This window comes from Mandrillus leucophaeus, unplaced genomic scaffold (genome assembly GCF_000951045.1).
Source record: "Mandrillus leucophaeus isolate KB7577 unplaced genomic scaffold, Mleu.le_1.0 Scaffold103, whole genome shotgun sequence".
NCBI classification, from domain to species: Eukaryota; Metazoa; Chordata; class Mammalia; order Primates; family Cercopithecidae; genus Mandrillus; species Mandrillus leucophaeus.
The window spans coordinates 3,787,828-3,810,685 of NW_012098432.1; the positions used below are offsets into that span (position 1 = coordinate 3,787,828).

The window sequence follows — 22,858 nt, forward strand, 5'->3', positions numbered from 1 at the left end:
GTTTTGTTCACAATAAAAACATTTTTATTTTGCAAATAAAACATATTTGAATTTTTAAAAAGAATGTGTAAACCTTTAGAAAGAAAGTAGTAATTATCTAAAATTGTATTAACTACGAACACTATTAATATCTTGCTGACTATACCTTAATGTATTTTTGCACATCTATGTGGTGGGTGGGGGTGTGTGTGTGTGTGTGTGTGTGTATGGCCAGGCTGGTCTTGAACTCCTGGCCTCAATTAATCTATCCGCCTTGGCCTCCTAAGTGCTGAGATTACAGACATGAGCCACCATGGCTGGCCTATGTGGTATAATTAAAAAGTTATTTTGTTTATATTTTTGAACGCTTATTAAAATTATAATAGATTTAAATACAAACAGCTCATCAGATTTAAAAATATAAATTTAAACCTTTAGAATAATACATCTAATAATAATTAATGGAAAGGGTTCATAGGGAGAATTGTATATGAGAACATTTAATTTTATTTGATCTTACAAAATGGCACTCAACATAGCATGCATATAGTTCCATGAGTCCTATCTATGGGAAAAATTAATCTTTAGAAGCAAAGCCAAAATCAATAAAAATATTCTAGAATTCAAGCAAATCAGCATTATAAAACCAATCTTACTCTAGTATAGCTGAAAGCCAGGTTATTTTATGTCAGGTGTTTTCTGGAGGTATACAAAGCCATAGAGTACAGGATGTGAACATTCAGTACATTAGAAGTGGTTCTGAGTACGAGATCCCTTTCAGAAAGGTTGTATATGGTTACCCTATAGAAAGGTTTCCTCCTTTGTTGATAACCAGGGAGAATCAGGCACCCTCTCCAGAAGATTAAGACAGAGGGTGTGAAATTCCAATTTTCATGCCTCAAGGAGAAAGGGTATTGCTCAAGTTCTAAGAAAAAGATTAGATCATTATTCTAGGAAGTGGACTGTCAAAAAAGATAGAAATTCACCACATATAGACTGATTCTTTTCTTTCCACATGGTTGAAGCAGTAAAAGTTTCTGGCCATCACTTTCTTACTTCACAGATGCTTTCTCTCCTTCCTTACAACATAGGAACTAAATCAGCACAAGGATGCTTCAGATGTATGTGGCAGGGAGTGGGGATGGCTGGGGGAGGAAAAGAGGGGAGCTAGGCTGCCTCTGACATAAATATTTTGGGAAATGCCCCCATCTCTTTCCTTTTGGCTCCCATGGGTGTGACTCTCTCTCACAACGTATTCCTTCTAAAATTCATGTTTGAAACATAGGAAGTAGATGAAAGAAGACTATTTATGCCAACAAAGTATAGGTAATAAAGGAATTACAGCACAGTCCAGTCTAGGTTACTTACTATAAGTTTATAAGGAATTTGAAGTCAAAGCCCCTGTGGGGTTTTGGTGTGTTTGCTATTACTCCCTGAACATATATTTTGCTTAGAACAGCAGTAACCTTCAAGGGAAAGGATCAATGATACCAAAGCCGATTTTAAATATCTTTAGGCATCCTAGCAAACTTTTTCATATTAGTATTCAGATTTTCCTAAAATCTATCATAATAGTATACAAGTTTTCCTACAATTGGATCTAATTGAACTCTCACAGTTCTGTATTTATGCCAGCCTCATCTGTACAAGTCACAACAATGCTTTCGTATCTGTAAGCCATGGAAAAATAATGTCCCTAGTAAATGCTCCACATCCTCCATTTCTTCTATTCTGACCCAACTGCTTTTGTCAAATTCATTCTTCATGGTTTCTGATTTCTGGTTCTGTATCTCATTTACAGTTAGTTATTGCTCTATAAACACTGGATGTTTATTTGAACCTCTAGTTTTGCATCGTGGTATTTCCTAAGTGAATGTAGCTTGAACTTACTCCTCTGGCTCTTCGCACTTTAGGTTCCATAGTTACGGGGAAATGTTAAATCCTTTAGATCAAGCACATTTTATCCCCAAACAGGAGAAGATTCAGATACTGATTACTTCATCTAATTACTGAGCCTTGAATTCTATTCTTGGCTAATCCTTTGTATTGCTTTGCTCATGGCATGTTTTGTTGTTGCTATTGTTTTGTCTTGTTTTCTATGAGCTCTCAGTATTAAATGTACATGTTTTCTCACCCCCACCCCTTTCCCTACTCCTTAACCCTTTCACTGTTCCTTTAGATTGATCAATTATCACTATAGTTTCTTACAAACCAAACTCCAAGGCACAAGAAATCAAGTAGCTCACTTAGTCGATATATTATTCTTTTATTATTTTTACCATTCAAAATAATAAAAGATAAAATAATAAGTGAATAAAAATAATGCATAATGAATAAAATAATAATATGTAATTATCATATAAATAATAAAATAAGAATAATGAAAGATAATAATAAAAGAATAATATATTAACTAAGTGAGCTGAAGAGGAAACTACAAATGAAGGCAGCAGAAGATTGAAGGAGAATTTTATACAAAGAAAGTATTCATCAAAAAATAAAATTTACAATTAAAATAATTTTAATTACTTTAAGAAATTGAGATGAAGACTTCTATATTAATATTCTATTAATGGTGGTTATAAACGATAAAAATGCATAAGACAATGTACATATTTATCAACTATGAAAAAATAGTTCTTAAAAAGTAACATAATGATACAGTTAGCAGAATTATTAAAAATACAAGGGAGATTTCACACATTCTTTATGATAAATTTATCTGGAAAAAACTTCATAATATTCAAAATACTTGCAAATCCCTAACAATGGTACATTTTATATAACTTTACACATACTAAAAAATCTTTGGAAAATGAGTATTTTATTTGATTTCATGCACATATATATTCGCTTGCCACAACACAATATACATACATAATATATATTTATACGCACATACATTGGTTGTCAATATATTCAAATTAGTTATAATTACACAACAAACTGGTTATCAATATACTGATATCATACTCTCTAATCATACCCTGAAATCATACTCTGTATAAAGCATATAGAAAAGCAGGTGGTATGCTCTGAAATCCAGTGATTTTATATTCTACACAGAGGGTTAAAACATACTTCAGATGAACTTTATAATTTCATAATGCACACTATCATCTGGAGCAAATTAATACTGTTGGCACTGAGTGCTGATGAGGGACAAGTTCTGAGTAGAACACATTTGCCTTTTGTATCCTATGTTTTTATTCAATGAATACCTTTCACACGATTTAAGGAGTTGAGGACATTCCTATGCTATATCTGGAACATAGGTCTTCAGTTGCATTGAAATAAGACTAATGACAGTCTGGACCTTTTGCATTCCCTTATAACAATGCCAATGTAATAGAAATATTTATAGCTCAGGCTACTCAAGCAGAGAGCCACAAATGAAGGAGCTTATCACAAACCAAGTGCTTTAGAAATTATAATGTTCACTCCAGTTAATACTACTATAATGCTAACTATTCACTTCTATCATTAATTAGTGTCCAAATCAAAACAAAATTATAAAGATAAAAAAACACAAATTCTGGAGTCAGAAGACCTGGAGTCCAATCCTACCTACCAATTGTGTAGCTTTTGGTAAGTTAATTAACCTCTATGTCTCTTAGTTTTCATATTGCTCAAAATGAGATAAAAATATCTATCTATGGTGCTACAGAGAATAAATTACATACCACTTGCAAAATGTCTAGCACAGTGTCTGGGATATAGTAGGCATTCAATCAACATAAATAAATTTCTTTCTATTTCTACTGTGTCCTCAAAGCAATTCATAATATAGCACAAAACAACGAAGGAATGTTGTATTATACAGAGTTAGCACTCTTTAATAAAGTAAATATTTATGTTTTCAATCACTGAGAAGTGGTTTTTACATTACTATTACTACTTGTAAAAATGAAATAAAAAATTATATATTTAAAGCATAAATTATTAAATGGTTGTGTATACTATTAATGCACCATAAAAATATATTTGTATTACATTACTATACGACTTTTTTCAATCAAAAAATATAAAGCAGGATATTAATAATATAATGAAGGAAATTTAATAGACTGAAGAAATAATAGTGCTACCGAAATTGCAAACTTTAATATCTTAAATAAAAACATTTCAAAGAAAAATAATACACTAATTATACTTACATGTTTCCAATATGCAAGCTTTCCTTTTATATTAGTTTCAGGTTTGAAAAAGAGATCCTTAAGGAGCTTATCTTCATATCCTTTGGTTATGTAAATCCATTTTGTTTCATATCCTCTAATAATTTTTTCCCGATGTTTTTTATGCAAAAACACAGGGCTGAATATAAGGAAAGCGGAAAACTGCTTGTAAGTTTGGTGTCATTAAAAAATGTGATAATCAGTCATGAGTTCACTTACATCTTAGAAAACATGGTGGTAAATTGAATGTAATAATATATTTATTTTCATCGTATTGTTATATAATGCTACTTAGTAACTAAGGTTTATCCATCAGCAATCATCAGAGGATAAATGAATGCTGAGAATTTTGTCTGATATGAATCTAGAAACAACTCTGTACTTACATCTGGCTAAGCATTTTAATAAATAATGGGAAGAAGAACATGTCTAAATTATCTATAGAAACATAAGGTAAGCAGTGTGAAGTTTTTTTTTGTTTTTTTTTTTCCGACCTAGTGAAGAAGGAACTTTTAAAATGAGGTTAAGAGTTATTACTATGCCACAAAAATTATATTTGTACTTCATTACAAACTAGGAAATATGCTCTAGAGTAGTATGTCCAACATAATATAAGTCAAAAATAATTTTAAGTTTTTCATTAGACACACTAAGAAAAAGTTTTAAAAACAGGTGAGTTTAATTTTAATACTATGCTTTATTTAACCCAATAGATCAAAAATATTACCCAATAAATGGCATCTACAAGCTGACATCATACTCAATGGTCAAAAACTACATGTTTTCCCTCTAAGATTAAAAACAAGGAAAGGATGTAATCTTTCATTAAACCTACTCAATATTGTACTACAATGCCTACTGGTCTAAGAAGGCAATAAAAAGAAAACCATAGGCCAATCTCACCTTTGAACACAGGCACAAAAATTCTAAATATTATTGAAAAGAATCTAACAATGTAAGCAAAGAATAATAACACTATGATCATGTGTTATAAAACTCACTACATCAACAAATTAGTAGAGGGAAAAAAGTGTGATTATATAAGTAGATACAGGAAAGGCATTGGATAAAATTTAGCAGCCTATCTTTACAGAAAAATCTTTGTAAAACAGGATCCAAAGAAACCACATCAATATCATGAAGGTGATTTACCAAAAATCGGCAACATCCATTCTGTTTGATAAAATAACTGTTTGGAGTAAAATGATGAATGAGGTAGATGGTTACCATTATTACCATTATTACTCAATAGGAGAAATAAAACAAATTAACTGAGGAAAGCAATATTCTCGCTTCTAAGATGTTTTAAGTAGACTCCACCTATTTACTCCTTCATTCAAAATATTTGTATTAATGACATACAAATTAGTTAGGATAAAATATACTAAGATAATAAAATTTATAATATTTTAAATAAGGCCGTTTACTTTCTCATGCTGACCAGTCTAGGTGAGTAGAGTAGCTCTGCTCCATAAAGTCATTCGATTTTGTTTTACCATATCCAAAATCACTGCCATCAGCTACACGATGAATGCATTTTAGCCCACGGAATAAGGAAATGTGGAAACAAAGAGGCAACAATCACAATTTAAGCACATAAAATCAAAGTTGTACTCATTACTTCTGCTCACTTTCCAATGTAACAACAACAAAAAATTTGTAGTCTGATGAATATACTTAGCCACAAGTGAGAGTGTGAATACTATCTCTACTTTTCAGTCAATTGCCAAAAGAAAAGAAAAGAATGGATGTTAAAGGGAAAAGTGTCTTCTGCAAATGCTCAATATGTGCCTTGTGAAGAGAAAAAAAAAGTCTCTAACATGATGAAGCTTATATTCTCTACTATGTAGAGATAGATAGTATGGAAATAAAACACAAAATATATAATAAGTAAACTGCTTTAAACTTAGGCTGGTCTGGGATAATATTGCTAAGAAGAGACAAGACACAGGGGGCACCACAGAAAAAAAACATTCCAGTCAGAGCAAATATCAAGTGCAAAGAACCAGACAGAAGTATGCTTCATGAGACGAGACCACATTTGGCATGTCTGAAAAACAGAAAGAAGGTCACTGAGATGGAAAGTCATTGCAGAGCTTTGAGCAGAAGAGTGGCTTTGAAAAGGATCAAGTTGGGGAGATGACTTCTGGAATAGAGATGTGAGAAATTCTGTGGAATCTCTTCCCAGTGAAACAATATCTGGTGGGAATTTTTTTTTAAGTTAAATATCTCTGGAAATTGTCCAAAGGGCATACAGTAAAATAAACCTCTATTCAAGAAAATCTATTACATCTCAGTATTAACAGTGAATTTTGCCATTTAAACCACAATTTTCTCTCGTTTCCTCCCTTCCTCCTTCGACCCCAGTTCAATATGACAGAAGTTCTACCCTGAATAAGTACAGCCGAGAACATAGGATCCCTCTCCCACTGGGTCCTAGTTGAGGACTACGGTATTTTCACAAGAAATGCATTAATTTATCTCGCATCCCAAGCCTACCTACATGTTTCAGAGGTATTATGTTAGGAAAGAATAGTTGAGAGGTCTGGGGCTTTCTTCATCCCTCCAGCTCCCACTGATAGGCAGAAGTTCTAATCAAGGTGCAACAGGTAGAGAATACTGGAGCCCTGGTAGCTCTTATTCCAGATCACTTACAAGATAGCGATTCTGTGCCAGGTGAGGCAAACTGAGAAGACAAGAGACTGCTGTCACAGCTGAGCATTCTACCTGTGAATGTCACTCTGAAAAAAGTGAACCACTGCCTCCTCCCTCTGATCCAGGACAGTGGCACAGTGATTTTGCCCAAAGATAAATGTAGCTCATATGAACATAGAATCTGAAGTGCTCCCCTAATCCCCTCAAACTGAACTGACTTTATGAAACAGAGTATGGAGAATTTCAAATCTAAAGGCACTGTTAAAAACAGTGGAGATTATGGTGTTAAGCAATTAAGAGAAGGATGGTAGTTCCATGAGACTAAAAAGGTAAACTGAAGATCAGGTTGAAATTTTCCAGAGAGAAACAAGAAAAGAGCTAAGAAGAGTACTGGGATTAGACCAAACAGCAAAAACTGGTCTCAAAGATTACCCTGGAAAGGGCCTCAACATAAAATGAATCAGACTGTTAATTTATGTTCCAGAGCATTGTTAAAGACAATAGAGCAATCAACTGGCAATTAGTAAAGGTTGACAGTGAGTTTGATACTAAAACAGTTCAGAAGACTTAACAGGGAAATCAGAGAAGACAGTCAAAGAGAGCCCTGCTTATACCACTGTCCTCCCAAGAGCAACTATAGCTGGCCAAACAGCTGACTATAGCTGGGGCAAGCTCTGAGGAGCAATATCAGAGGCTGCACAATGCAGGGAAAATAGACTTCACTAAAATAGTCCAGACAAGTTATTAAACAAATAAACAAATCACAAGAAACTCTGGGTGGGGCTACAGTATCCCAGATTATTACGATATAGTACCTAAAATGTCTAATTTTAAACAAAATGTTATTAGACAAAGAAACACAAAAATGTAAACTATATACAAAATAGGGCAGACAACAGAAGCCAACATATAAAGGACCCAGACAACAGACAAAACAGACAAAGACTTCAAAGAAGGTATTATAAATATGTTGAAAGAAAATCAAGCTTAAGTAAGTAAATGCGCTTAAAAGAAATCAAATACATTTAAAGGCATGATAACAATGCCTTTTCAAATAAAGACTATCAATAAAGACATAAAAATAATTTTACAAAAACAAAAATTTTGCAACTAAGAAGTACAATAACTGAAACAAAAAATTTTACTCCAGTGGCTCAACAGATTATGCAATCTGAAAAACAGAAATAAAATGAAGACAAGTGAGCAGACTCACAAAAAGTTGAGGGATAGGATTGAGTCCACCAGTACAAATAATGGGAGTACAAGAAAATAAGAAAGACAGAGAGAAAAAGGCGGAAAATAAATAAGAGAATAATGGCTAAAAATTCTATAACTTGATTTTGAAAAATTAATCTACACATCCAAGAAGTCCAATGAACATAAAGAGGTCCACATCCAGACACATCATAGTAAAACTATTGAAATCTAAAGACAGAGAAAATCTCGAAAATGTTTTCTTGAAATCAAGAAAAATGATGAGTCACATCCAAAGGAATCCCAATAAAATTTACTATGGCTCTCTTATGAGAAACAATGGAAGCCAGAAGGCAACAGTATGACATTGTCGAAGTTCTGAAAGAAGAAAAAGAAGAAACTCAATCAACAATCTTAAATCCAGAAAATATGATCTTTCAAAACTGAAGGTGAAATAACAATGTTTCCAGATCAATACAAGCTAAAATAATTTACTTCTAGCAGCATGCCTTGTAAGAGCTACTAAAGGAAGTTCTATTTAGGCTGAAGGCAAGAGACCTCCATGTTTTTTAAGATTAAAAAAGCAGAGTGCTGGCAAAGGTAATTAAGTAATTATTAATCGGTATAAATGCATATTTTTTCTCTTAACTAACTGGAAAATTATATAAACATATATATACACACATAAACCCCCCTCCCTTTATCTCTCTCTATATATACACACACACAATTATATATATAATTATATGATTTTGTGTGTATATTGTTACACATATATACATACATATATTGTTATATATATACACATATATAATTGTATTGTTGGATCTATAATATATAGAAATATATCTGACAATAAAGGCGCAAGGGGGCAGGTGAAAGCAAAGTTGGAATAGTGAAACAACCCCAAACGGTAGCTCAAATTCATAAAAATGAAGAGAGCTAAAAATGATAAATAGAAATATTAATATAACAAACTCTATGAATATATCTATTCATCTTTTAGTTTCTTTAAAAAGTTTACAGTTTTATAATGTAATAATTATAGTCACAAACTGTTGGATTTGTAACATGTATAGATGTAATATGTCTAATTTAATAGTACAAAAACTGGGGAAAGAGAATAATGCTATATGGAAGTAACGTTTCCATATCTCACTAGACTTGTTAGTATAAATATGAAGTAGACATGATAAGTTAAAGTGTATATTGTAAGGCCTAATAAAAGCACCAAGATCATGCCTGTAATCGCAGCACTTTGGGAGGCTGAGTCGGGTGGATCAAAAGGTTAGGAGATCGAGACCATCCTGGCTAACATGGTGAAACACCATCTCTACTACAAATACAAAAAATTAGCCAGGTGTGGTGGCAGGCACCTATAGGCCCAGCGACTCAGGAAGCTGAGGCAGGAGAATGGCATGAACCCAGGAGGTGGAGCTTTTAGTGAGCAGAGATGGAGCCACTGCACTCTAGCCTAGGTGACAGAGTGAGACCCCGTCTTAAAAAAAAAAAAAAAAAAAAAGCACCAAGAAAATCACTAAAAACATACAGAAAATCACTAAAAACATAAAAAATCAATAAAGAAATGTACATGTTAAACTATAAAATAATCACTAACAACAAAAGCTATAAAGGAAGAGAGGCACAAAAATGATATAAGACATATATGTGAATAATGTTAGGATTTAAGTTTATTTTAAAATAAATTTCCCTTATATTCTTAATATTTTATATAATTATATAATTAATTTTACATGGCTCCTATTTTAAATATAATCTTTAATTTTATTTTCATTTTCTTTCTAAAGCATACTATCTTATCTAATGATTTATTTTTTTATAATGTCTAATAGAAAGTAAACCCATAGAATTGAAGTGGTACAAATCATTTCCACAACCTATAGATGTTAAAACCTAATTTTTATCTCAGCAGAAGTATTTATTCACTTTCAGGAATTGCTCAAGCATTCGCTCATTCAAAAAGCACTGTTCTAGACTCTAGGGACCTATTGATTAAAAATTCAAAGTCTAATGATATTTAGATTAGAAAAACAAAAAATGGAAGATTATTTTTCTCTTATTATAATGAATTGTGAGGACAAAACATTTAAATTTAACTTTTAACGACATCAGTTATTTAATCTCAACATTTCTTTAATATTTCCATCTCATCTTAGTTTTACTGGAGACTCCCTAATGACATTCTAACTTAGGAAGTGGCTTCTTAATGAACTACTGGCTGGAGGAATTCAGGAATTATCTGGTTGCCTTAGCAATTAAAAGTCTCATTACAAAATAGAAAATAACTAAAGAGTTCAAAATAAAATAGAGTGTTTGTAAAACTTTACTTTGCCTTCAATAAGTAAGTGGCTTCATCAATCCATTAAGGTCCTGGTTGGATAGTGTGAGACAGTCTAGATCTCAAGATCAAGGTAACCTAGACAGGAGAAGAGAGGGGTCTTGGATCTTTCATGAAAGAACTCAGATTTACTCTAATTTTCCAAGAATAAAGGCAAAAAAACAGGAGAATTTTAAAGTTACGGTATATATTACAGTTTAGCTTCAGGGTTATGAATCTAGTGAATTCACAAGCAAATTTTATTTGAATATGCACGCATGGACTATACTAGGTAAAATACCCATAGCTTTCTTCAGATCCCCAAAGGAATCTGAACCCTCCCCGCAAAAAAGTCGAACGTTGGAACAGTTGTTGAAACAACTAAGAATGTTCTAAAAGAGAAGAAAAACAAGACTTGATGAGAAAGACCAAATATTAAACACTTAAAATGCATAATGTAAAATAGAAAATCAATACAGAGAACTAAAACAATATAAATCAGGACATTATTCAATTAAAAATAAGTGCAAAATATACATTCTAACTTTCTTTTTAAAAATCAAAATATACTGATTTTAAAAACCTAAAAACAAAAAACCCCACTACAGTTTAAAACAATAAAACAGAAGAAGTCTCCAATATGGAAGTTTTTCCAAAACAGAGTACCCAGTATTTGAGAAATGTGTTAGTACAGAGAGACTACCAAAAGAATAAAAAATAAAAATCCATACACTGTCCTATACATGGAGCTCTTGCCCTTGCCCACTGAAATTAAGGTAATAGAGTTTCACTATGTTCTTTTGTAACTTTGGAAATATGAGGTCAGGTATTCAAGCCACTATGATGGCTTGAAATTTGAAGACTAGAAAGCCAATATAAGGGTCTATTAACAATTCTCTGAAATGACAACATACAGGCAATCAGATATAATGCTCCTCCCTACACTGAACCTGTCAAAGGGTGAGATAATAACTTCAGCAATTTCAGAAAAAAAATTGAGATTTCTTTCTATGGTATTAAATAACAAACAATTAGATTAATTATTATTTTACAATTCAATACATAGGCATTATTAACTTAAAAATATTAGATAATTTTTAAGTTTTCCTCAAAGTTTGTTGCTAATTACCTAGGTTTAATAGAAAAATACAAGGTAGTGAGTATCAAAATATAAAGGAAATGTTGATCACAGTAATTTTTAAATGAGAAAGAAGATACATATGCTTAGAATGTTTTAAAAGTATCTACAAAATGCTATCTGCAAAGAGCTCTAAATTTACATATTAATGAAAAAATTTAAGCCATTATGTAAGTACTAAGGTTTTATGGTAATAGGTAATATACCATTAATAAGGTATAAATTGCAGAAGCATGAGGAGTAAAACTTATAAAGACCCATAATTCAAATGATTATTAATTTAAAAGAGTAAGTCTGCCCTGTTATGTACTTAGTCTTCAGCTCTATTTGTCCTAAAGAGGAAATGATTCATTATAATGTAGTGCCACCTTTTAGTTCTTTTCTACTGTAAAACAAAGAAAGGTATATTAAATTATTTAAAAAGAATCATCACAATAATCATCACAATCAGTAAAGGAAAAGTCACTATCATCTTCAGAACCTTTGTAAATCAAAATATTTTAAATAGAAGTTATCCAGAACTGATGATAAAAGGTGATTTTCCAGGTAACTTTGGCAGTGGTTGAAAGTAAAAATATAGATAGATGGAAAAGGTGTGTATGTTTTATCACAATTGAAAATATTAACTTGCAACATAGCCTTTAAGAGCTACCTTCAACCACCTTCACTCCTGTCGCTCATTTCACTAAAGACTTGACTTAATGACAAGAGTCTCATGTAAAAAGTATGAAGAAAAGATAAGCAAAGTATGAAGAAAAGATAAGGCCTTATCTTATTATTTGTATTAACAGTAGTACTATTATTAGCAGAAATAATAGAAAAGCAAATATTGTCTTGATAATATTAATAACATAACAGCTGGGTGAGGTGGTTCATGCCCGCAATCCCAGCACTTTGGGAGGCCAAGGTGGGCAAATCACTTGAGGTCAGGAGCTCCAGGCCAGCCTGGCCAACATGGTGAAACCCTGTCTCTAGTAATACTACAAAAATTGGCCAGGTGTGATGACACGCACCTGTAATCCCAGCTACTCGCGAGGCTGAGGCAGGAGAATCACTTAAACTCAGGAGGCAGAGGTTGCAGTGAGCTGAGATCACACCACTGCACTCCAGTCTGGGTGACAGAGCAAGACTATCTCAAAATAATAATAATAATACACCATATAACTAGCAATTACTAGTATCAGTAATATAATAATAAAAATATAATTCTATATGTCCATTGACTTGGCAAATCAAATTCTAGAAACTGTTTATAAAGACATTATAATGGATATATATACATACGTAAATTTACAGGGTTTGGTCCCTGTCATTTTATAATTTAGAGAAAACAGAAACCACAATAATGGCCACCGAGAAGGGAGAATTTACCTAAATAAAACATAACCATTCAGAAGAATACATTTAGCTATTACAAATTCTTTTTTTTTTTTTTTTTTTAAACAGAGTCTCGCTCTGTCGCCCAGGCTGGAGTGCAGTGGCGGGAACTCGGTTCACTGCAAGCTCCGCCTCCCGGGTTCATGCCAGTCTCCTGTCTCAGCCTCGGGAGTAACTGGGACTACAGGCGCCCGCCACAACGCCCGGCTAATTTTTGTATTTTTTCGTAGAGAGGGAGTTTCACCATGTTAGCCAGGATGGTCTCAATCTCCTGAGCTCGTGATCCGCCCGCCTTGGCCTCCCAAAGTGCTGGGATTACAGAAGTAAGCCACTGCGCCCGGCCAGCTATTAAAAATTCTTGTGGAATAATATTTAATACTATAGAAAATGGAAACAACCCTACTAGAAAATAGCAGGCCTAACATACACTTTTTTGTAAAATAAAAATACACCCACATGTATATGTCACATTTTAAAAATTGTATACACACACATACAATTATCACTCATTACTACACTCTTGCTTTTACAGACCATTGCACAGGCACCTACCCACACATTTGGTTCCACATTTTTCCCTTGTTCAAATGGACATAAACTTTTGCCCTTGTTTTGTGCAAACAAAGAAGTTTGTTAAATGTATTTTTTTGTAACTTGCTTTTCTCACTTAATACATTGCTGAAATCGCTCAAATTAAATTTTAAAATTAATTCACTTTTTAACAACTGCATAATATTTTATACTGTGTTTGTATCCAGTTTTCAACAAAGGACACACATAAGTTTTTCAAGAGTTTTGCCACTACAAATAAGACAATCTCTCTCTTGCTCTCTTTCTCTGTCTCTTCCTAGCCTTCTCCCCCACCCCACCATCTCCCACACACACATTTTATTTTTGTAGTATAAATTTCAAGAATTGTTATTGCTGGCGTAAGAATGTATTAGTCAGGATTCTCTCAAAAAATAGAACCAGTAGAAAATATATATATATAGCGAGAGAGATTTATTTTAAGGAATTGGCTCACACAATTGTGGAAGCTGGCAAGTTTGAAAACTGTAGGGCAGGCCTGCAGAGGAAAGTTGATGTTGCAATCTCAAGTCCAAATCTGCAGTCTGAAAATTCAGGCAGGGTTTCTATGTCACAGTCTTGAGGCAGAAATGCTTCTCCAGGAAATCTTCGTCTTTGTATTTGAGATCTTTAATTGATTAGATGTGGCTCACCCACATTATGGAGGGTAATATGCTTCACTCAAAGTCTACAAATTTAAATGTTAATCACATCTAAAATTCTACCTTTATAACATCTGGACAGGCGTTTGACCAAGTAACTGAGCACCGTAGCCTAGCCATGTTGACACATAAAATTAAACATTACAAATAGTATAACACTTTAAAAATTAATTTTAATAAAGAATTGCCATTTTATTTTTTAAAATGGTGGTGGCAATTCTCACCAGTAATATAATTCTCCTTCTCTTAAATCCTTATAAGAACTATTATCCCACTTTAATTTTTTTTTATTATTAGGGAAATATATTTCATTGCTGATATAATTTGCATATCTTGAATATTAATGAGGTTAAAGATCTTTTGATATGCTGGTTGGTAGTTTATATTTCTTCTTCGGTAAGTTGTCTATTCACATCCTTTATCCATTTTTTTGACTCATTTTTTTTTTCAAGTACTTTATATACAAGCTATTTATATGTGAACATTTTCTGATTTGTATAGACAGATTCTTGAGAAAGTAGTTAAATACATTTTTTCCACATATAGGCCACTTACAAATGGTCTCCCCCACAACAAGGTTAAAAAATATTTCATTTAATTATCTTCTAAAGTCCTATATGTAATGTTTTAACTCATCTGAAATATATTTTTGTTTATGGTGTACAGTAAGAAAACAAATCTTTTGTTTAGAAAAATAAACAATTTTACTATTATCAATTATTAAATAAATCATCCTTTCCCCACCAAAAATGATACTCCTATCATACTTTGTGATTACCTTACACACACAGCTCTTTTTAGGGGCCCTTTTTATTCTGTTCATCTGATTTCTCTATCCCTGTGCCAATACAACCATATATTGATAAAGTGGCCTAAGAGTAATTTTTCATATTTGGAAAGGCATACTTTTTCAGTTGTTTCTTGGACATTATAAAGCATTTAATTTTTTTTCTCAGGAACTTTAAAAGCATATTTCCCAGTATCTCTACAAAAACAAGATTGTAATTGAAATCACTTATTTTTAAATATAAACTTAAAAAGGATGGTTATTTGTATTATACTGAATTCCCACCCAGAAATATGGTATTTATATTTGTTCAGGTTTTATTGTATGATAAAAATTATTTTCTTCACATAGGACCTTTATCCTTTGTATGTTGTTTCTTTCTCTTTTTTTTGAGATGGAGTTCTGCTCTGTCACCAAGCTGGAGTATGGTGGCGTGATCTCGACTCACTGCAACCTCCGCCTTCCGGGTTCAAGCGATTCGCCTGCATCAGCCTCCTAAGTAGCTGGAATTACAGGTGCGTGCAACCATGCCCAGCTAATTTTTGTACTTTTAGTAGAGACAGGCTTTCACTATGTTGGCCAAGATGGTCTTGATCTCTTGACCTCACGATCCGCATGCCTCGGCCTCCCAAAGTGCTGAGATTACAGGTGTGAGCCACAGTGTCTGGCTTGTATGTTGTTTCTTAAATATTTTCCAGTTTTATTAACAAGGTGAAATAGAAAATTTTCCATTTATAAACAATTGGAATATTGTTACTATGACGAAAAAACATCCATTTTTATATATGCATATTTTGTATCCAGCCACCAGCCAAATAAATTTTTAAATTTTACTAATCTCTTTGATTTCTCATTCATATCAATACATCATATAATAATATAATTTCTTATTTTCTAAACATGTGACCAGATTTATCTTATCGTGTATGGCCTTAACTGGAAATTCCAAAACAATGTTAAAAATTTTAAATTTTAAAATAAATATAATATTTAATAAATAGCTCAGTCTTTTAACATTATTTTTATTAGAAAGAATGTTAATTTTATTAAATTACTTTTCAGCTATTCAATAACATGATTACATTTTCTCCATTACTTAGTTGTATTAATAAGTTTCCCACTTATTGTCCCTCGATTCCTGGACTAAACTTTACTTGGTCATGATTTATTAAACTTCTCATATATTGCAGAACATTATGATTGATTAACATTTAACATTTGTGTCTACCTGTGTTCCTGATGCTGGGCAGTAACATTTTTATTACCCTATTATGTGTTAGAATTAAAATTATACCAACCTTATAAAATGAATAGGTGTTTTAAAACTTTTCCTATGGCCAAGAATAATTTAAACAATATTATAGTCTTGTTGGTTAAAGATTATGTAGAACTCAGAAATAAAACCACCTGAGAATAGTGCCTTTGTCAATGTTCATTCATTATTTTATTACTTGCTTATTGGTCTAATAGAGTTATTATACTCACCTTTAGTCCATTTTGATGGTTTGTATTTGCTAGACATCATTCTTATTTTGGCAGATAAGTGCCATCCAACCTTTCCATGTCATGGCTAACAAAAAAAATGATATTATTTGTTTATTATTGAAAACAAACCAAGTAACTTGTGGCTGGAAGAGACCTGCCAAAAAGGTGCAGAGGATTATGCCTGCCCTAGGCTTGTGCTGACTGCTGAACCATAACCCCTTATGGGCATGTCTATATGACATAGTAAGCTGGTGAGAAGTTTTTCTCTAGACTTTAATATTTCATAGTTTCATATGCTAGTCATTTATATAATTTTAGTATTATTAGTAATTCTGGTTATAGATCTTCTCATTACTTTTCTAAAATATTTTTCTGGCCTGGGCCTATCTATTTCACTAGTCTTTTGAGAGAATAAGCAGTTAGTTCTCACTCATTTGTGGGGGCTAAAAATTAAAATTAAAAGCATGATTTCCTAACCCTAGTTTTTTTGTTCAACTTCTGTGTTAATTTTCCATTCCAACTTTTATTTATTTATTTTTAAATTTTTAATTTTTGTAGTTACATAGGAGGTGTATATAGTCGCAGGGTACATGAGATATTTTGATACAGGCCTATAATGCACATAATAATGTCACTAGGATAAATAGGGTATCCATCACTTCAAGCATTTATCTTTTCTTTGTTTTACAAACAATCCACATATATTATTTTTAGTTATTTTATAATGTACAATAAATTTTTCTTGACTGTAGTCACTCTGGTGTACTATTAAATACTAGATCTTATTCATTACATCTAGCTATATTTTTATACCTATTAACTGTCTCCACTCCACCCACCCTACTACCCTTCCCAGCTTCTGGTAACCATCATTCTATCTCTACATCCATGAATTCAACTGTTTTAATTTTCCACTCCTATAAATGAGTGAGAATAAGCAAAGTTTGTCTTTCTGTGTCTGTCTTGTTTCACCTAACATAATGACTTTCAGTTCCAGCCATGTTGTTGCAAATGACAGGATCTCATTCTTTTTTGTGGCTGAATAGTATTTCATTGTGTATATGTACCACATTTTTTAAAATTCATTCATCTGTTGATGGACACTTAGTTTACTTTCAAATCTTGGCTATGGTGAATAGTGCCACAATAAACAAAGGAGCACAGATATATCTTCAATAGACTGCCTTTACACTGGGTATGTCCTTAGCAGTGGTAATGTTGGATCATATGGTAGTTCGTATATTTTTGAGGAACATCCAAGCTGTTGTCCATAGTGGTTGTTCTAATCTACATTCCTACCAACAATGTCAAATTATACTACAGAGATACATAACCAAAATAACATAGTACTGTCATAAAAACAGACATCTACAGATGTCTCTACATCTGTGCCAGCATTTGTTTTTGCCTGTCTCTTTGATAATAGCCATTTTAACTAGGGTGAGATGGTATCTCAATGTAGTTTTGATTTACGTTTCTCTGATGATAAATTATGTTGAGCACCTTTTCATATATGTGTTTTCCATGTATATGTCTTCTTTTGAGAAATGTTCATTCAGAACTTTTGCCCATTTTCTAATCAAATTATTAGATATTTTTCCTATAGGGTTGTTTGAGCTCCTTATATATTGTGGCTATTAATCCATTGTCACATGGATATTTTGCAAATATATTATCAATTTCTGCAGGTTGTCTCTTCACTTTATTGATTGTTTCCTTTGCTGTGTAGAAGCTCTTTAACTTGATGTGATCCCATTTGTCCATTTTTGCTTTGGTTGCCTGTGCTTGTGAAGTATTTCATCATCAATTAAAATAATTATATAATTTTTGTCCTCCAATTATATTAATACGATGCACCACATTGATTGATTTACGTACGTTTAACTATCCTTGCATTCCCAGGGTAAATTCCACTTGGTCGTGATGAATGGTCTTTTTAATGTGTTGATTTTGGTGTGCTGTTATTTTGTTGAGGATATTTGCATCAATGTTTATCAGGGATACTGGAATGTAATTTTCTTTTTTTAATATCTCTTTTTCTGATTCTTCTATCAGGATAATACTGGTCTTGTAGAATGAGATTGGAAGTATTCCTTACTCCTCTATTTTTGGGAATAGTCTGAATAGGATTAGTGTTAGTTCTTCTTTAAATGTTTAGTAAAACTCATCAGTGAAGCCATCAGGTCCTGAGGTTTTCTTTGCTAGAAGACTTCATATTACAGCTTTGATCTTACTACTTGCTATTGTTCTGTTCAGGTTTTGGATCTTTTCATGGTTCAGTGTTAGTAGACTGTATGTGTCTAAGGATTTATTCATTTCTTCTAGGTTTTCCAATTTATTTACATATAGTTTCTCATAGTATCATTTAGTAATCTTTTGGATTTCTGTGGTTTTGGTTGTGATGTCTCTACTATCAACTCTGATTTTGTTGATTTGGGTCTTCTCTCTTTTTTTTCTTGGATAGTCTGGCTAAAGGTTTGTTGATCATATTTATCTTTTAAACACCAATTTTTCATTTCATTGGTCTTTTGTATTATTCACCTCATTTCAATTTCATTTATTTCTGCTCTGATCTTTATTATGATCTTGTCTTCTACTAATTTTGGGTTCCATTTGCTTTTGCTTTTCTAGTTCTTTAAGATTCATTGATAGGTTGTTTATTTAAATATTTTTAATATATCTGATATTGGTGCTTACAGATATAAATTTATCTCTTAGTAGTGCTTTCACTGTATTTTATAATATTTGGTAGGTTCTGCTTCCATTATCATTAGTTTAAATAAATTTTTAAATTTTCTTCATAATCTGCTCATTGACCCACTGGTCATTCAGGAGCATATTGTTTAATTTCCATGTGTTTGTATAGTTTCCAAAATTCCTCTTGATGTTGATTTCTAGTTTTACTCCATTGTCATCAGAGGAGACACTTGATATAATTTCCATTATTAAAAAAATATTTTAAGACTTGTTTGTTGTCTAATACATGGTCCATCCCTGAGAATGATCTATGCAGTGTTTTATTGATAGGTAAGATCTTACTTTTGCCATTTTGTTATTCGACATTGAACTTCATCCTCCTGCTTTTTAACTTTTTGTTGCTTCTATTTATATCTTAATATGCTGTCTATGTCTTAAAAAGTTGTTGTAGTTATTATTTTTGAATAGTTATCTTCTAGTTTTTTTTTTTTTTTTTTTTTTTTTTTACTGAAGATATGACTAGTTTAGACACCACATTTGCAATGTTAAAATATTCTGTGTTTTTCTGTACTTACTATTACCACTGAGTTTTATATCATCAGATGATTTCTTATTGCTCATTAACTTCCTTTTCTTTCTGGTTGAAGTATTCCTTTTAGCAGTTCTGGTGGGCAGGTCTGGTATTGATGAAATCCCTCACATTTTGTTTGTATAGGAAATTATATTTTCTTCCTATATGAAGGATATTTATACTGGACTTACTATTCCAGGATACAGCTTCTTTTTTCCTTCAGAACTTTAAATATGTCATGCCACTCTCTCCTGGCCTAAAAGTTTTTCACTGAGAAGTCTGTTGCCAGATATACTGGAGCTCCATGTATGTCAATTGTTTCTTTTCTCTTGCTGCTTTTAGGAATTTTTCTTTATCTTTGACCTTTAGGTGTTTGATTATTAAATACCTTGAGGTTGTCTTCTTTGGGTTAAATCTGCTTGATGTTCTATAGCCTTCTTGTACTTATATATTGACGTTTTTCTGTAGGTTTGGGAAGTTCTCTGTTACTATCTCGTTTTTTGTTTTTTGTTTTATTTTGTTTGTTTTGTCTCTTCTGTGTGTTTTGTGATAGCATGTCATAAAGTTCACTAATTCTTACTTCTACTTCATTCATTCTGCTGGTAAGAGACTGATTTACTCTTCAGTATGTCAATTGCATTTTTCAACTCCAGAGTTTTTGCTTCACTCTTTTTAATTATTCAATCTTTTTGCTAAATTGATCTCATAGGATTCTGGACTCCATCTCTATGTTATCTTGAATCATTTTGAGTTTCCTCAAGACAGCTATTTTAAATCATCTGTCTGAAAGTTCGCATATGTCACTCTCAACAGGATTAGTCTCTGGTTCATTATTTAATTTGTTTGATGAGGTCATGTTTTCCTGGATAGTCTTGATGCTTGTGAATGTTTATCAGTGTCTGGCCATTGAAGAATTGGGTATTTATTGGACTCTTTGCAGTCTGAGGTTATTTGTATATGTGCTTCTTGGGAAGGTTTTTCAGATATTTAAAGGAATTTTGGTGTTGTGATGTAAGTTGTTGATCACTGTAGTCATATATACACGGTGCAAAAGTACTACTATGGCACAGTAGACTGAGAGCAGATTGCAGTGACATCAGATGGCAACTTCAACTCACAGGAAGAAAACATGAGTAATGGAAATTATAAATATGTACATTAATTTCAAAGAGTCTGTAAGTATATATTCCTTCCTCTTAATATCTTTAAAAGCAATAATTATGACACTTTTGTTTGGTTTAAATTACCATATATAGATGTAATATAGAACAACAATAGGGAAAAGGAAGGTAGAGAGATTTAAGTTATACTGGAGCAAAGTTCTATATTTTACTGAAATAAAGGTAGTATTAATTTGAAGTACAGTGTGATAAGATACATATTGTAGTACATAGAGCAACCACTGAGAAAATAACAAAAAATACAGTAAAAGGCAAGAAAGAAATAAAATGGTAAACCAGAAAATACCTGTTTAATATAAAAGAATGTGATAAAGGAGAAATAGAGGGAAATACATGTGATATATAAAAACCCAAAAGAAAAATGGTGGATTAAGTCCAGCTATATAAATAATAATTTTAAATGAGAATGGATTAAATATTCCAATTAAAAGACAAATGTTTAGCCGGGCGCGGTGGCTCAAGGCTGTAATCCCAGCACTTTAGGAGGCCGAGACGGGTGGATCACGAGGTCAGGAGATCGAAACCATCCTGGCTAACACGGTGAAACCCCATCTCTACTAAAAAATACACAAAACTAGCCGGGTGAGTTGGCGGACGCCTGTAGTCCCGGCTACTCGGGAGGCTGAGGCAGGAGAATGGCGTAAACCCGGGAGGCGGAGCTTGCAGTGAACTGAGATCCGGCCACTGCACTCCAGCCAGCCCGGGCGACAGAGCGAGACTCCCTCTCAAAAAAAAAAAATAAATAAATAAAAATAATAATAAAAATAAAGACAAATGTTTTCAGATTAACTTTAAAATAGCAAAACATAAGTTCTAACTACAATCTGTCTACAAAATAAACTTTAAAATTCAGAGATGCGAATCAGCTAAAACTAAAATAATGCAAAAATACCTTAATAAGAGTGACTATAAGAAGCTGGAGTGGCTATACTAATATCAGACAAAATAGACTTTAAGATAAAACATGTTACTGAAACAAAGACAAAAATTTTACAGTGTTGGAAATGTCAATTCTTCAGGTACACATAACAATTCTAAATGTGTATGCACCCAACAAAAATGCGACCTAAATATATGATGTACGAAGTGGCACAATTGAAGGAAGAATTAGACAATTCAAGAGTAAGAGTTGTGGACTTTAATGCCACACTCTAAATAATAGACAGAATGACAACACAATAAATCAACAAACATATAGCAAATTATAGGAACCCTATCAACCAACTTTACTTAACTGATGTTTATGGAACAATTCGCCCAATAATAGAGAATGAAGTTTCTTCTCAATCACATGAAACATTCTCCAGGATATATCTCATAAACAAGGCTATAAATAAGTCAATAAATTTTAAATAATTGAAATCAACAAAGTATGTTCAGTAATCATGATAAAATTAAATGAGAAATCAACAACAGAAGAAAATTTTGGAAATTCAAATATATCTGCAAATAAATTTATTATTTATAAATAACCATGGGGACAAGAATAAATTGCTAAAGCAATTAAAAATTATTTGAGTTAAATGAAAACACAACATATAAAACATTATGAGATGTAGCTAAAGCAGTGCTTAGATGAAAACAGCTGGAAATGCCTATATCAGAAAATAAGAAATATGTCAAATCAAAATCCAAACTTCCACTTGAAAAATTTGAGGTGGGGTGGGGAAGGAGGGAGGTAAAGGAATCCCATAGCAAGCAAGATTGAAGGAATAAAAATGAGAAAGGAAATCAGTGAAATAAAAAACTAGAGAAATAGTAGAGAAAATCAATAAAATCCTTGATTCCTTTAAAATATCAACAAAATAGCAAACCTCTAGGTAAGCTAACTAATTAAAACAAAAGAAGGCATATATTGCTAAAATAAAAAACAGACTACATGTCCCAGCTACTTGGGAGGCTGAGACAGGAAGATTGAGTGAACCTGGGAGGCGGAGCTTGCAGTGAGCCTAGATCGCACCACTGGCACTCCAGCCTGGGTGACAGAGGGAGACTCTGTCTCAAAATAAAAAATAAAATAAAATAAATAAATAAATAAATAAATAAATAAAA

At 32.4% G+C, this 22,858-nt stretch overlaps 1 protein-coding gene across 1 annotated transcript in view; it reads right to left on the minus strand.

The window, feature by feature from the left end:
• LRRIQ3 (leucine-rich repeats and IQ motif containing 3) overlaps nt 1–22,858 on the minus strand; it is a 172,666-nt gene that overhangs the window by 82,711 nt on the left and 67,097 nt on the right. Inside the window, exon 5 of the mRNA XM_011977711.1 lies at nt 4,137–4,293. Coding sequence (XP_011833101.1) covers nt 4,137–4,293 — 157 coding nt within the window. The remainder of the gene's footprint in view (nt 1–4,136; nt 4,294–22,858) is intronic.